Source organism: Colossoma macropomum, unplaced genomic scaffold (genome assembly GCF_904425465.1).
Source record: "Colossoma macropomum unplaced genomic scaffold, Colossoma_macropomum, whole genome shotgun sequence".
Classification (NCBI taxonomy): domain Eukaryota; kingdom Metazoa; phylum Chordata; class Actinopteri; order Characiformes; family Serrasalmidae; genus Colossoma; species Colossoma macropomum.
Window position 1 is genome coordinate 12023647 of NW_023494804.1, and position 12443 is coordinate 12036089.

At 38.6% G+C, this 12443-nt stretch overlaps 1 protein-coding gene across 2 annotated transcripts; it reads right to left on the reverse strand.

The window, feature by feature from the left end:
• Positions 1-303: 303 nt before the first annotated feature.
• hapln1b (hyaluronan and proteoglycan link protein 1b) lies at positions 304-12117 on the reverse strand. Of its 2 annotated transcripts, none has more exons than XM_036595787.1 (5): positions 11767-12117; positions 4230-4363; positions 2706-3068; positions 2000-2302; positions 304-732 (listed from the first exon to the last, which is right to left on the reverse strand). In XM_036595787.1, the coding sequence occupies exons 2-5, from the start codon at positions 4330-4332 to the stop codon at positions 443-445; spliced, it is 1059 nt and encodes a 352-aa protein (XP_036451680.1). In that variant the 5' UTR covers positions 4333-4363; positions 11767-12117; the 3' UTR covers positions 304-442. The 2 variants fall into 2 exon arrangements, with proteins under 2 accessions (XP_036451680.1, XP_036451679.1); XM_036595786.1 differs by lacking the exon at positions 11767-12117 and adding an exon at positions 4961-5206.
• Positions 12118-12443: the final 326 nt, after the last annotated feature.

A 12443-nucleotide genomic window follows, 5' to 3' on the forward strand; every position in this document is an offset into this window, starting at 1 on the left:
CAAGTACATTCTTTAAGTTCAATGTCTAATGAAGAGTACAATATTATTACTGATATGTTACGACATCTTTATTTAGTTATCCAGTCTCTCTTACTCTTGTGATACTACATGCTGTCTCTCATGATAAACAGCAAATCAGTATATATCAGTAAACAACCATTCAAACTTCAAAAATGTATTGTGGCTTATTTAGAAATCTACAATTATGGTATTCGTATCTTATAGAGTAAACTTGTTTTTGAGAAGCAAGGTCAACTTTTTTTCCAACAGTCCTTCAACCCTCAAAATCTTCACCTCACGTCCCACCAAATTCTTACTGTATTACCAATTATTTCCAATTACAGTATTTGGGAAAACACCGTCACAGTTTTAACATGCTCTCATACTGACTTCTCCTCTACTCTTCCCCTCTGCAGAAAACTATGCTTCACATGGGTGCTTCTCAGTTCTGCCTTTTGAAGCAGTAGACACCGTAAAGTTTGTGCTTCTTGTCCGGAAAACCTGAGAAACGCACAGCAGCCTCCGTGGGACTGCAGCGGCGGCGTGGGCGGGAGATAGGGTAGCGCACACTGCCATCAGCCAGCCAGCCTGCATCACAACGGTCGTAGCCCAGCAGCTTCCATGCTGCGTACATTTGCCCCACTTTGGCAATGTGAGCACCATCTTTCTGACATGCCAGAACCGCCTCATCATACGTCATCTTGGAAGAGGGCGTCAGATAGTAGAACCGTCCTACAGAGCCCAAAATAATGAGAGACATTATATTGTTGAAATTAATATTATTTATATAATAGTGTTAATTAGGGCCCGACTGATATACAGTCAGCTCCCTGCTAAAGATGGGGAAAAAAAGGATAATAAAATGCTAATAGAGAAATCTAATCTTTAACAGAAATAAAAAATACACTTGGATGCTCTTCAAGGTAGGTCCACTACAGCACAGATTGTTTTAAACCTCTTAGCCATTGCCTCATTTACAAAGCTAAACACACTTTAGTCTCATTTATGTATTCTCTTCACCATGTTGATGAATGACTAAGGGAATTTGGCCTCTGTATAACCTCATATTTATACTCCAGTGAAACCAGAACTCATGAACTTACACAGAGAGTTTGTGAAAAAAGTAAAATATAATTAGGAACACGTTTCACATACATTTTGTTCACAGGAATTTCGAGTGCCAATAATTGTGACATATGTGGTTTAAAAATGTATTTTTGATCATTGTTTTTGTTTCCTTAGAATGTTTTTTTTTCCATTAAAAGTTAGATTTCTCAAAAATATTTAGTGTAAACTTCTTTTTACCAAGGGTGCCAGGTATTATGGAGCTAACTATCAGTTGGCTGATAATATCAGCTAATAATGCAGTCCAGCAGATTTATTACCATTAGAAAAAATTGTGCTGATGAAGTTCTGATATGTAGTTGGTCATTTTCTAATGGAATTACCATACACTATTAATTGGAGAAAAAAGTTCATGTCTGAGCATTTGATTGTTGCTCTTTTGCCTGTATAACTGACCTCTTTGTTGGCATGTATAATGATGATATGTTGCCTTCGCTACAAGATCTGTTTCGGTGAGGCACAATAGGAATAGGTGACACAACATAGGGCTTATGAGTCGGTTGGGTTCTACAAGCTACATTGCTGTAATGTCAACACTAGTAACTTGCTAAACCAAGCTATAAACCTTTGGACCTTAATGTTAATGGTGTCTTAGGTCTTGGTCCTATTAAATATTTGCTTTCTATCTAATTACTGAGGATAGATATATTAATCTGTCAGAAGGAGTCTGTATTGGGGCTCCCTAATATGATAGTTTATTCATAGCAGTAGCTGGTTCCTCCTTTATGACAATGATCAATTACTCCATTTGGACAGGGAATTGCCTAGGTTTTGCCCCAAATAGACCACCATTTCTATAATGTAACATGTAACACATGCTTTAATACATAAGACAATTTATTTTCGTATTTTCACAAATCGATTGATGACACACCTTTGTCGTTAGAAGTAAAACAGAATACATCATATCTGTTGTTTTCCTTGTCTCGCATCCCATAATTTCTTACACCAGGCACAGTGTTCTTTCCTCCACATGGTTCTCGAGGTTTGGTGATTGGGTACTGCACTGATCCATCACTAAGCCAACCAGCATTGCACCAGTCTAGCCCTCCTCTCCAGGCATCATACAGCTGATCGAATGAGGCCACAATGGCATCCTGGTCTCGACAGGCCTTGTCAGCATCATGGAAGTTCAAGTTGTAGCGACCAAGACGAGGGAAATACGGGAACACAACACCTGTGGGGAGAATTAACAGTCAGTGTCTTAGCTGCCACTAGCCATCTGATCCAACAAAAGTAATGAAGCTATAAAATAACTAAATAACTTTGGCAGAGAAGACCATGCCTGAAACTAAGTATAGCAAACATGTAGCATTACAGCACTTTAAGACATTAGCATAATATGTAATATATCATAATAAGACAGACGAAACACACCAGCAAAAGAAGGTTTGAAAAACTATTAGAAAACTACTAGAAATTGCAGCCTATGTTCTCCGAGTTAAAATGTGCTCACTTGCAAATGTGTTTTTTAATATGTTGCAAAATGACACTTTGCCCATATCACACAGTCCTACTCCCTGCTTACATTATATAACATTATATAGAGTGCAAAATACAGAGTTCATGCTGATGCTTACCTTGGAGATCGAGTGAAACCACTCCTGTGTCATCCTCCAGGCCATCAATGACCTCACACTTGTATTTCCCATAATCCTCTAATGTTATCTCAGTAATGACTAGAGAGGCATCATTCTCACTGGCTCCTTGAAGATGCACACGGCCATGAAAGCTACCATAGCTCTTCTTATGGAAACCCATAGCTACAAAGACATCAATCTCTTTCAGAAAGTCTGAAGTCAACTTAGTCCATTTGATCCTCAGTTTGGGATTTGGTGCAGATGAGGGGTCCCTCTGGAATGAGCATGGCAGTGTTATGTTGCCCCCTCGTCGAGAAACCACTCTGGCTTGCTCTGTCACAACTGACAGTCGAGGCCCATTTTCTGAAAAGTTAAGGTAAAAGCACTGAAATTCTGAGAACAAAAAGTTTGAAGTGTTTGAAGAAGAGAAGGATTAACTTTTTTATGTTCTATATATTTGGATCATGAGGACAGTGCCAATGACAAGACAATCCATTGCAGCTCTGTGAAAAAGAGCTAATTACATGGCCCTGTTCCATTAGAGTAAAGATAGCTAATAACTTACTTAACGTTTTTAGTTGTAAATTTAAGCTGTAAATGTCAAATAAATTGATAAATCTGATGCTTAAAAAACAAATCCTATGCCTGTTAAATATCATTGCCTTCTAAAGAAGCAATGACTTTAATTTGGTACAAACTTTAAGATGAGGAACATGACTTAGGTAAACAAACAACCTCTTGGCTGCATCTCCATCAACACTTTTATTCTCTGTAGTTGAGGGCGATGTCTGGTATATGGTCTAGGATGTATCTGCTGCCTCTTTGTTGGTGTATTGTTTAAAATCCAATATTTTAAGGCGTTTCCAAACAGTGCACTGTCATTACTGAATTCACAATAGGCTTCTAAGGCTGTTGTGGTTATGCAAATATATGAATCATGTTAGATTTTGCAAAAGCAGAACCACCCCTGCTTGTAGAAGAGAGCTCTAGATGTCCAAACATTACTCTGGTGGAAATGTAGATGTGTCTAATCCTTCTGCAAAGTAAACAATGAAACCACCAAAAATGTCACTAAAAGCTAAGGCCACTAAACCCACCTCTAGCCCTAATTTAACCCAACCAAGAATTCACACAAGCTTGCTCAGGCTAATTAAATTAAATTTGCCACTGTGAAAATCAGTTTGTGAAAAACACATTTGATGTCATGTCACATAACTAATAAGCCAGCCATCTTGGGTTACTTGTTGACCTGATCAAGGTTGATAGTGTGAAAGAAGGGTGATAGAAGGTGATAGAAATTATGTAGGGTGGCAGTTTAAACATGTAAACCCAATCCTACGCAGGCCTAATAGAGTCTATAACATTCTACCAAACCTTTGAATTCCATGAAGTGACACTTAAATGATATAAATGTCTTAAAGATGGTAGAGGGTGGGTACATCCACTGCAGTCCTCAGACACTCCTTTATGTCTTCCTCAAGCTTACAAGCAGGCAAAACACACTTCCTCCAACTTCTGACTTACCTGAGATGTAGATAGTCCTGTAGTTCTCCAGGTCACTATACACCTGGTCAAAGTTGTCTGCTTGGCTCAAAGAGAAAAAGCCGAGGAGAAGCAGCGTGATCATCTTCCTAAATAGCACCAATGGAATCACTTCACTACAAAAAAAAAACAAAACAAAAAAAAACAAAAAACAGACAGAACATGGTAGAGTCACTGATTCCAGTTTTGACAGAGTGTATCCTCCACTGCAAGTTCAAAGTGTGCACCTAGCCTTTTTGCAACCCTTTAGAGCACTGGTCTTGTGTGACCTGCTTCTGAGCCTTTTTTCATCTGCAGTAATTCCCCAGCGAAGGACTGTGCTTGCTCTAGCAGCGCAGTGCTCATGATGTCGTTGTCACTATCACTATAATCCCTCATTTTGAGCAAATCCACGCGCATACACAAGAACCCGAGCTGCTACTAAAATAAATGACCAGAGCTATAAACTTGGAATTTACATGTGTGAGCAGAAGAGAACTGATCCCCTCTGCTCACATATGCAGACTCCAAATAACACCAACTTCGATTTGAATCTTCACCCCAATGCTGAAGGAGTCAGTAACCTGCCCTGCACTCTCTTTACATCAAAAAACTTTACCTATCTGATAATATAGGTAAACCAGACACACTTTTTGAGCATAGTTCGTCCCACTACAGCATTGTCCTTTCGTACCACAGCAAAGCATAAAGAGAGAGCAGGGTATCAGACTCACCATCTTACGGAGTGAACACTCCAAGCCACTAGTGTACTGTATGTCCAGACAGCCATGCAAAAGATCTGGCCTCTCTCTCTCTCTCTCTCTCTCTCTCTCTCTCTCTCTCTCTCTCTCTCTGCAGTCACACTGATTGATCTTTTTTTCCCTCTTCATTTATTTCAGAGTGCTGACGCACTGGCAGAGGGTGCCAGGTAGTCCTTCTGCAGTCAGCAGAACAGAACAGTGCTCTCTCTGCAGAGCAGAGCCTGCACCCATCCACCCCCACCCCCAACCCAACCTGCAAATAGTCATTACGCATACCAAGAATCCACCACTGATAAGACAGTGAAGTGTCCTATTCCATGAGAGAATAGCTATAATATGCTTGGTGTAAACAAATGCTGAATTCTTTGTTTGCAGCAGAAAAAAATGAACAGCAATATAGGACACTGCAAGAAAAAGTCCTCTGCGATGCAAAATAGGTCCAGCTTCAGTGTCCAAAACAAAAAAAGCACCATTTTAGACAGGAAGAGAATATACTCCATTAGATTTGCAGTGCTAAAGCAGTCCACCATACTGTTTTATGGCAGTTGTTGCAGCTGCAGGAGTTTTTTTCTCACCCCAGGTTTTTTTCCCAGTCCCAGGGGCATCTACGATGTAACGACTGCCAGATACGAGCCTTTTTTGTGTGACAACACTTAACTAAATACAGCCCCCTTTGACTCTGGTCAACAGCAATCATGCTTTTGACAGAAAATTATGTCACAAAACACATTCCTCTGTCACACTGTATTGTTTATAGTGAGAACAAGCATTGGGAAAACAGGCCCAAGCTTGAATGTTATCAGAGATGGTCCTTAGTGGATAAATTACAGTGGGATGGACTGCAAAAGGACAACAGAAATAGTAGTTCTGTGCTTCTAGCTCTAGTTCTGCAACAGGGAAAGATTACAACTGTTGAAATCCACAAGCTGTTAGAAACTGGTCCCAACCTTCACTGGAGCATGGTCAAAGGAAAGCCAGTAAAAACACTGACTCATTCAATTGATTCCACCTAATCGAATACATGAAGGCCCTGGTATTGCACACTTCATAAGTTTTACAAATGTGGTAAGATTAAATGTGTTCAAATGTATTTATTGTTTGGTCATACACCATGCTCTGATGTCTTCTTTACTATCTAGAATAGCATTCAGTGAAAGTCTAAACTAAGGTTGGGACTTTTTGCTGCTTATGCAACAAAACCAGCTTCTATGGGGACAGCAACATAAAGACAGTCAGCTGTACGGCCACGTTCCTGACTCCATGACCAATTAAAACTGTGAGCTGCCAGACACAGTATTATTTGTAATGAAAACAAATGACCTATTGACAATGCTAGGTCCAGGAATGCTGTAATGTATTTACACATGCCCATTTTACTCAGGTCAGGTTTTAGGGCAGGCATTATTCAAAATGAAACAACTGAACAGTCCTTGTATGGAGATATACAAGCTTTTGCTATTATTAAACATGTCTGCTTGCCAAACTGAACTAAGAAGTTTAGTCTGCCATGTTAATAGTGCCCATTAACCTTGCTTTGATCTGGCATTTGCTTTGAAATGAACATTTCTGTATACATTCTAGAATTGTAAAAGGCAAAGGGTAATGCTAATAAGTTGCCTTGTAAAATACAGAGCAAGAACAGTAAAATTACAGTCTCCCTAAACTAGAAATAAAGTCAACTTTACACCTTTTGTCAGCATGGTTACTATACATTGAAATACATAATCCTAACACATATACACTACCTGGCTACCTAACATATTTCTGCAAGTGAAAAGAAGCCAGTCATAGGTTGTGAAAAATAATGCTGTCAAGACATTTAAGAAGAAATAATCAGATTGTAAGTGTTTAATCTATCCAAATACATATTTATATTATGACATATTTCATTGCTAAGTAGTTTTATTAGCATTCTAGCCCAAAAAAGAAGATATTACTTGCATTCTGCTGGTCACTGAATGATTGCTATCACTGATCAATAACTTGTTCTTGCATGTGTACTGAACCAGGTTTAAATCAATGAAAGACCTTTCAACAGACCCTTGTTGCAATTTAAGACATCTGCAGTGAATGATATTCAAAACACACTTAAATCAAGTTAAACCATCCTAGCTTCAGTGCTGATAAGTGTGCTTTTCTTAGGCAGTAGTCAAAAAACGGCTTATCATCTTAACCTCTAAATAGGCCCACACGTGAAAAACTTACTTTGTAAAGGATAGCACTTGAGCATAGTGTTTGTCTTCTAAAAAAACAGTCAACCCCTAATCTACTCATCAGTCAATGATAATTTCCACTTTTAAACAAGGTGCATCTTTTGAAGACCATGACATCTGTCTTCACCGGAGGAATGACGTATTGTATAGAAGAACTTCTCTCAGAGGGGACCTGAAATGAGCCATCAGTCAGAAAGAACAGATTTAGAAAGAGACTGAGGGAAGACCATGGTGCTGGTCACTTCAAAACCAGTTTATATGCAGTACAATATGTGTAATTTCATAGATTGTTTAGTTTTTAGGAACAAGTATAATTCACATTTACATTTCTCAAAGCTACTTAAACATTTATCATACCTTTACCAGGCAGTCCACATTGTCTTATTCAGAGTGCAGTACTAAGCACTTCTTTAACATTAACATTCTACCATGTTTAAAACTGGCCCCAAAGACCGCATAACTGAAAAACCATTTCATAGTCTTAACCACTTTGTCAAATGAGGCTATTTGAAACATTTCCATGAATTTCCCTGAGGGTCATGTGTCCTTGCCCTCTAACAATTACTGCAAAGTGAGGTGACTTCATCGTCTCAATTACATATGTCATACATGTAACCTGCGGGTGTAGTACATACCACTGATGTCAGGAACTTCCATTACACACACTGATACTTTTTTCTTTTCTTAAGTGCATTGGATAACTTCATTATAAAACTTCCAGGGAAATATAAAGCCAGGTTGTTTACATGTAATTTATGGAATATGCTCAGTGATTACATGTCTTAGCTCCCTTATTTTTCAAAAAGAAAGATCTCACTAGGAATTGTAAACTTCACTCTGTTGTTTACAGATAGAACAAATATGGACAAACCATTTAGACATTTTAACTGGTTCTTGTATTTAACTTCCTAACTGTGTCTGCACCCAGAACTCTGTCTAAGAATCTGAAGAAGGCAACATCCCCCAGCATCTTCCTGCAGAGTTCTTAAAACTGTGGAGCTGAGTGTTTAATTGTATTATTCTGAAATTTCAGACTGAAATAGATTTCCTGTTTCAGGGTTTTATAAGCTGCGTGAAATAAACTTATTTAATGGTCTATGATGAATATCTGTCAAGCAGATCAGTGTATGGGCGTCTTTTTTTGGAGTGTCTTCAAAGTGTTGTTGGAATTTTTGTGCCATCCAACTATAAAGCCATTCAGAGATGCTAGATGACATTTATGGGTGAGCTTCTTCTAGCTGTGATGGATCTACAGTGTAAAGATGCTTAAACATTAAAAATACCATCAATAAGAATAACATTAAGTCCAGTAATCAATTTATTGCCAAGTTGGCAACCAATATAACAGTATGATGACATACAGTAAGATAATGTAGTCAGTTAGAAGGCTTCCAAGACAGAAGCTATCCATGTTAAATCAACATTGCTAATGGTCTTACAGTGCTAGGTAAGAACAGAACTTACCTTTCAATTCTAAAATTTTCAACAATAAAATACCTTTCACATAAATTTTAGCAGGACATTTTACAAAGAAAGTTGAGTACTCTGAACACATGGAACAGAAAGTTTTTTACATAAATAATTTTTGCTGCAGCAATGTTGTACTGTACACTATTTCTGTGTAGCTGGAGGAAACACGCCCCCATTCCTTGATTCTAGGTTTGGTAATGAGCCTTTGACAGGGCAGAACTACCTGGATGTGTTGAAAGCACAGATTTCATCCAAAGGTGGAAACATTTAAGCTTAGTTTAAATATAACATATGAACATTCTGTTGCAACCTGTCATGCCTGGAACTTCTTCAAATCATAATCTTCTTGAAGTCCATAATGTAAAACTCTGTCCTTTCTGACATCTCAGGACATTTCAAGTGATTTTTGTGTGTATTTGAATACAGAAATATTCAAATATCACAAATAAAGTACTTGTTTGAAAAAGGACACCCCTCCACCCTGTGGTAAATGGGGTAGGTTCACTCTAGTCCACCCATCGAGGATCTCAATTACAACTCTGTGGGTTTTGACATCACACTCACACCACCTTAGCTCACACAAAGACCCCTCAGTATGGCTGAATATTGCCCCCGCCACTCCATTGGGTGGGCAGGAGTAAGCATCCTGCTTCCACATTTCCACTGAGTGTGTCTTCCAATGTGTTCCCTTACATGATTAATGCAAATAGGTAGTTTATATATAGAAATAGACTAACCAAATTCACAAAAAGGATCCCACTGAAACTATCTGACAAAACATGACTGTTTCTGTAGAGCTTTCCTTTAATATTGTTTTTTTGTTGCATGATCATTTGTGCCCAAAAAATTCTACAGGCCAAAGGCATGTTATAACTTTCATTAAAAATAGCAAATTCTTGCTTCCATTGTTACTCAGGATTTAATATTACAATGTTACCTTATCCCCTTGTATGCCTACATTTCCCAATGCAGCTTCACAGTCCAAAGTACACTTTGCTTCCTCAATCTTAGTAGGAAAAGTATGTTTTAACATACTATCACAATCAAACTGACCTAGTATGAATACACTTTGACTGCATGTGATTTCTCAGCCACAGGGCCTAGTGCCATCAGATAACTCACGCTTTAAACAGCTACACACCCTAGACTATGCTTAAAATCTCCAGGACTTCCCATAATTCAGCCAAATGTTATATTTCTGCAAAAAACAACACAACTAAGTACTACATGTGCCAAATGAATTTGATTTAGGCCTGTGGCTTTTTCTTTTGTTTTAAATCTCATAAGTGGCACTGCAAATGACACAAACTGGTCAGCGCATAGCTGAGATGCCTTGGAGTACATCCCCATGTGGGGAAGTTTAGCAAAGCAGGAGGCTGGCTGAGAGGAGGCTAAACATGAAATCACTTGCATGGCTCTAGGCTGTCCATTTACAATAGCATGGCACTAGTGAGGGGGAAGGAAAGGTCACAAGGAAAGAACTGTAGGATTAACATATGCTGGCAGCCTTGCTATGACCAGGCTGGAGGTCACATTGCCCTGATCAGCCTTTTTGACTCCATGAAAGAAAATTGTAAAACCCAACCCTGCAAAAACGCGTAAGCTGAGATAAACACTAAGGAAACAAAGTTAATGTTTATGTAACTTATTAAACCCCCAGCGCATTGCCACCAAAAGAGAGCAATTAGATTATGTGAAGAAATTCATGATAACACTTTTCTTTTGTGTAAGAAGGGGATCAAATTGTAGGAAGCCTATATTTTTTTTTATTTCAGTTTGGCAAAGGGCCCTTTGCCAAACTGGTGGTATAAAAGTATGTGATGCATATATGCCAGAGCAAGCAGAAATGTGACTTGAGGCCCGTCCATTCCAAGTGGAACATCTTCCTCAGCAAAAGTCTGAAAAGAAACTCTAAAATCTTAACATGTTGCAGCTGAAATGGTTTTTAAGCAAAATATCCTGCTACACCAATGTGACAGAAGCTTAACTCTTTACAGCAGCAGAATACTTCATTCATGTGATAAAGCAGCTCATTTTAATGCAGAACATTACACACTCTCAACCACCAATATTTGTTTAACCAGCTATCCCTTTCCTTCAAACTTGCCTATATTGAACTGAGCTCTTTGTACAAACTTTGCCTGCCCACTTATTCCATAAGAAGATTCTGACGTTGCATAAGGTCCACAAACAGGCTTTTCATTTATAAGAATGTGGGCTACACTCACTGGTTGCTGTGGAGCCAGGGTGTCTCATCATTCACTGAGAATTAACAAGGGGAAGTTGTCTATGTGAAAACAACTGGCTATGTTAATAAGAGTAATTATATGAATTCAGATTGACCACTGTGGGAAGCCACTGAATTGCTTTAACATGAGAGTCAAATAAATTAAATAGAGTCAGTTCGTATTTTGATTTATTAAGCTGGTTTGTTCTGTCTAATTAAAACTCGATGTATTCTTTATTATTGCATGCAGAGGATTGGGCTATAAAGTTGTGAAGATTGAGGCTTTATAAGGTGTTTTCCAACTTTGCGCACTAATTGAAATTCCGAGCTGATATCAATGAGCCACGGACCATTTTAAAGCGGAAATGTGAGATAACACTAAACCCACGCCCAGATCCTCCCCCAACAACACACACTCTTTCTGTCTCTCTCTCCTAGTTTGTCACTTCACCTTGCACATCGACACAGCTCTCATCTTTACACCTTAAGGGATTTTCATAAGTTATGTTAATGACTAATGTGTTCAAAATGTGCATCACCTGATCAACAGCATTCTGGTCGTTTTGTGGGTAGTGACGCACTGTAGGCTATGGAAACTGCATCATGGCAACCATCATTAACATACCAACATCCTTCAGAATGTCTGACCGCTTGGAAACACGCTAAATCTAAAAATGTTGTTTCATCTGAAGCTGAGTCCAGGTAGAGTAAACGTTAAACTCTGAATTAAACTAGAACCGCGTTTTCAGGTTACCCTTCCTGAAAGTTCACAAAAACACATTGTAAAACTGCATTTAAAAGCTTGTCATAATTTTATCCAGTTCTGTGTTTTATCGCGACAGCTGTCTGTTGTGAGAAGCCAACCTTACCTTGAGAAGACGAGAAGAGAGCGCGTGTGTGGATGCTTTCCGGAGAGCTGCTAGTGAAATGTTCACTGTTTGCGCTCTTTTGCTGAGGCCTACGTCACACGTAAGGAGAAAAAAACAACGTGTCTGGCACTTCATCGATCTGCCTCTTCATTGTAATCACTCTCCATCGATGTATTTGCCTTCTACAGGGACATTCTGTGACTGACAGTTGAGAGCTCTGCAAATTTCTTCGCAATCTCTGAGCCTGTGAGGGTTAGAAACAAACTTGCTGGTAGGGTTTTTTATGCTAATTTTGAAGATGTACGTATGTAATCAACAAGGTGAGTCAAATTTCAACGACTTCGCTGTATATAGAGGAGTTTTGCATGTGTTTGATATCTGAAACGTTGCCTTCCTTTTTCAAGACTTTTTTTGTCATTCAGTTTATTTTTGCCACGCTCACACAACCCCGCCCACACCCCCCCACACCAAATTGAGGAGGGGTCTAGTAAAAATAATATTTATTTTAAAACAGTAAACTTGTGGACTACTTCATAATTATTATTATTAATAACGACATGAGCTGAATGTTATAGTATGAATATTCACAATATTACAGAGGAAAATAAACATGTAAAAGGACATGTAAGGACATTTGATAAGAGTATAATCCATTCTGTCAGAGCTATCTCCAGTAA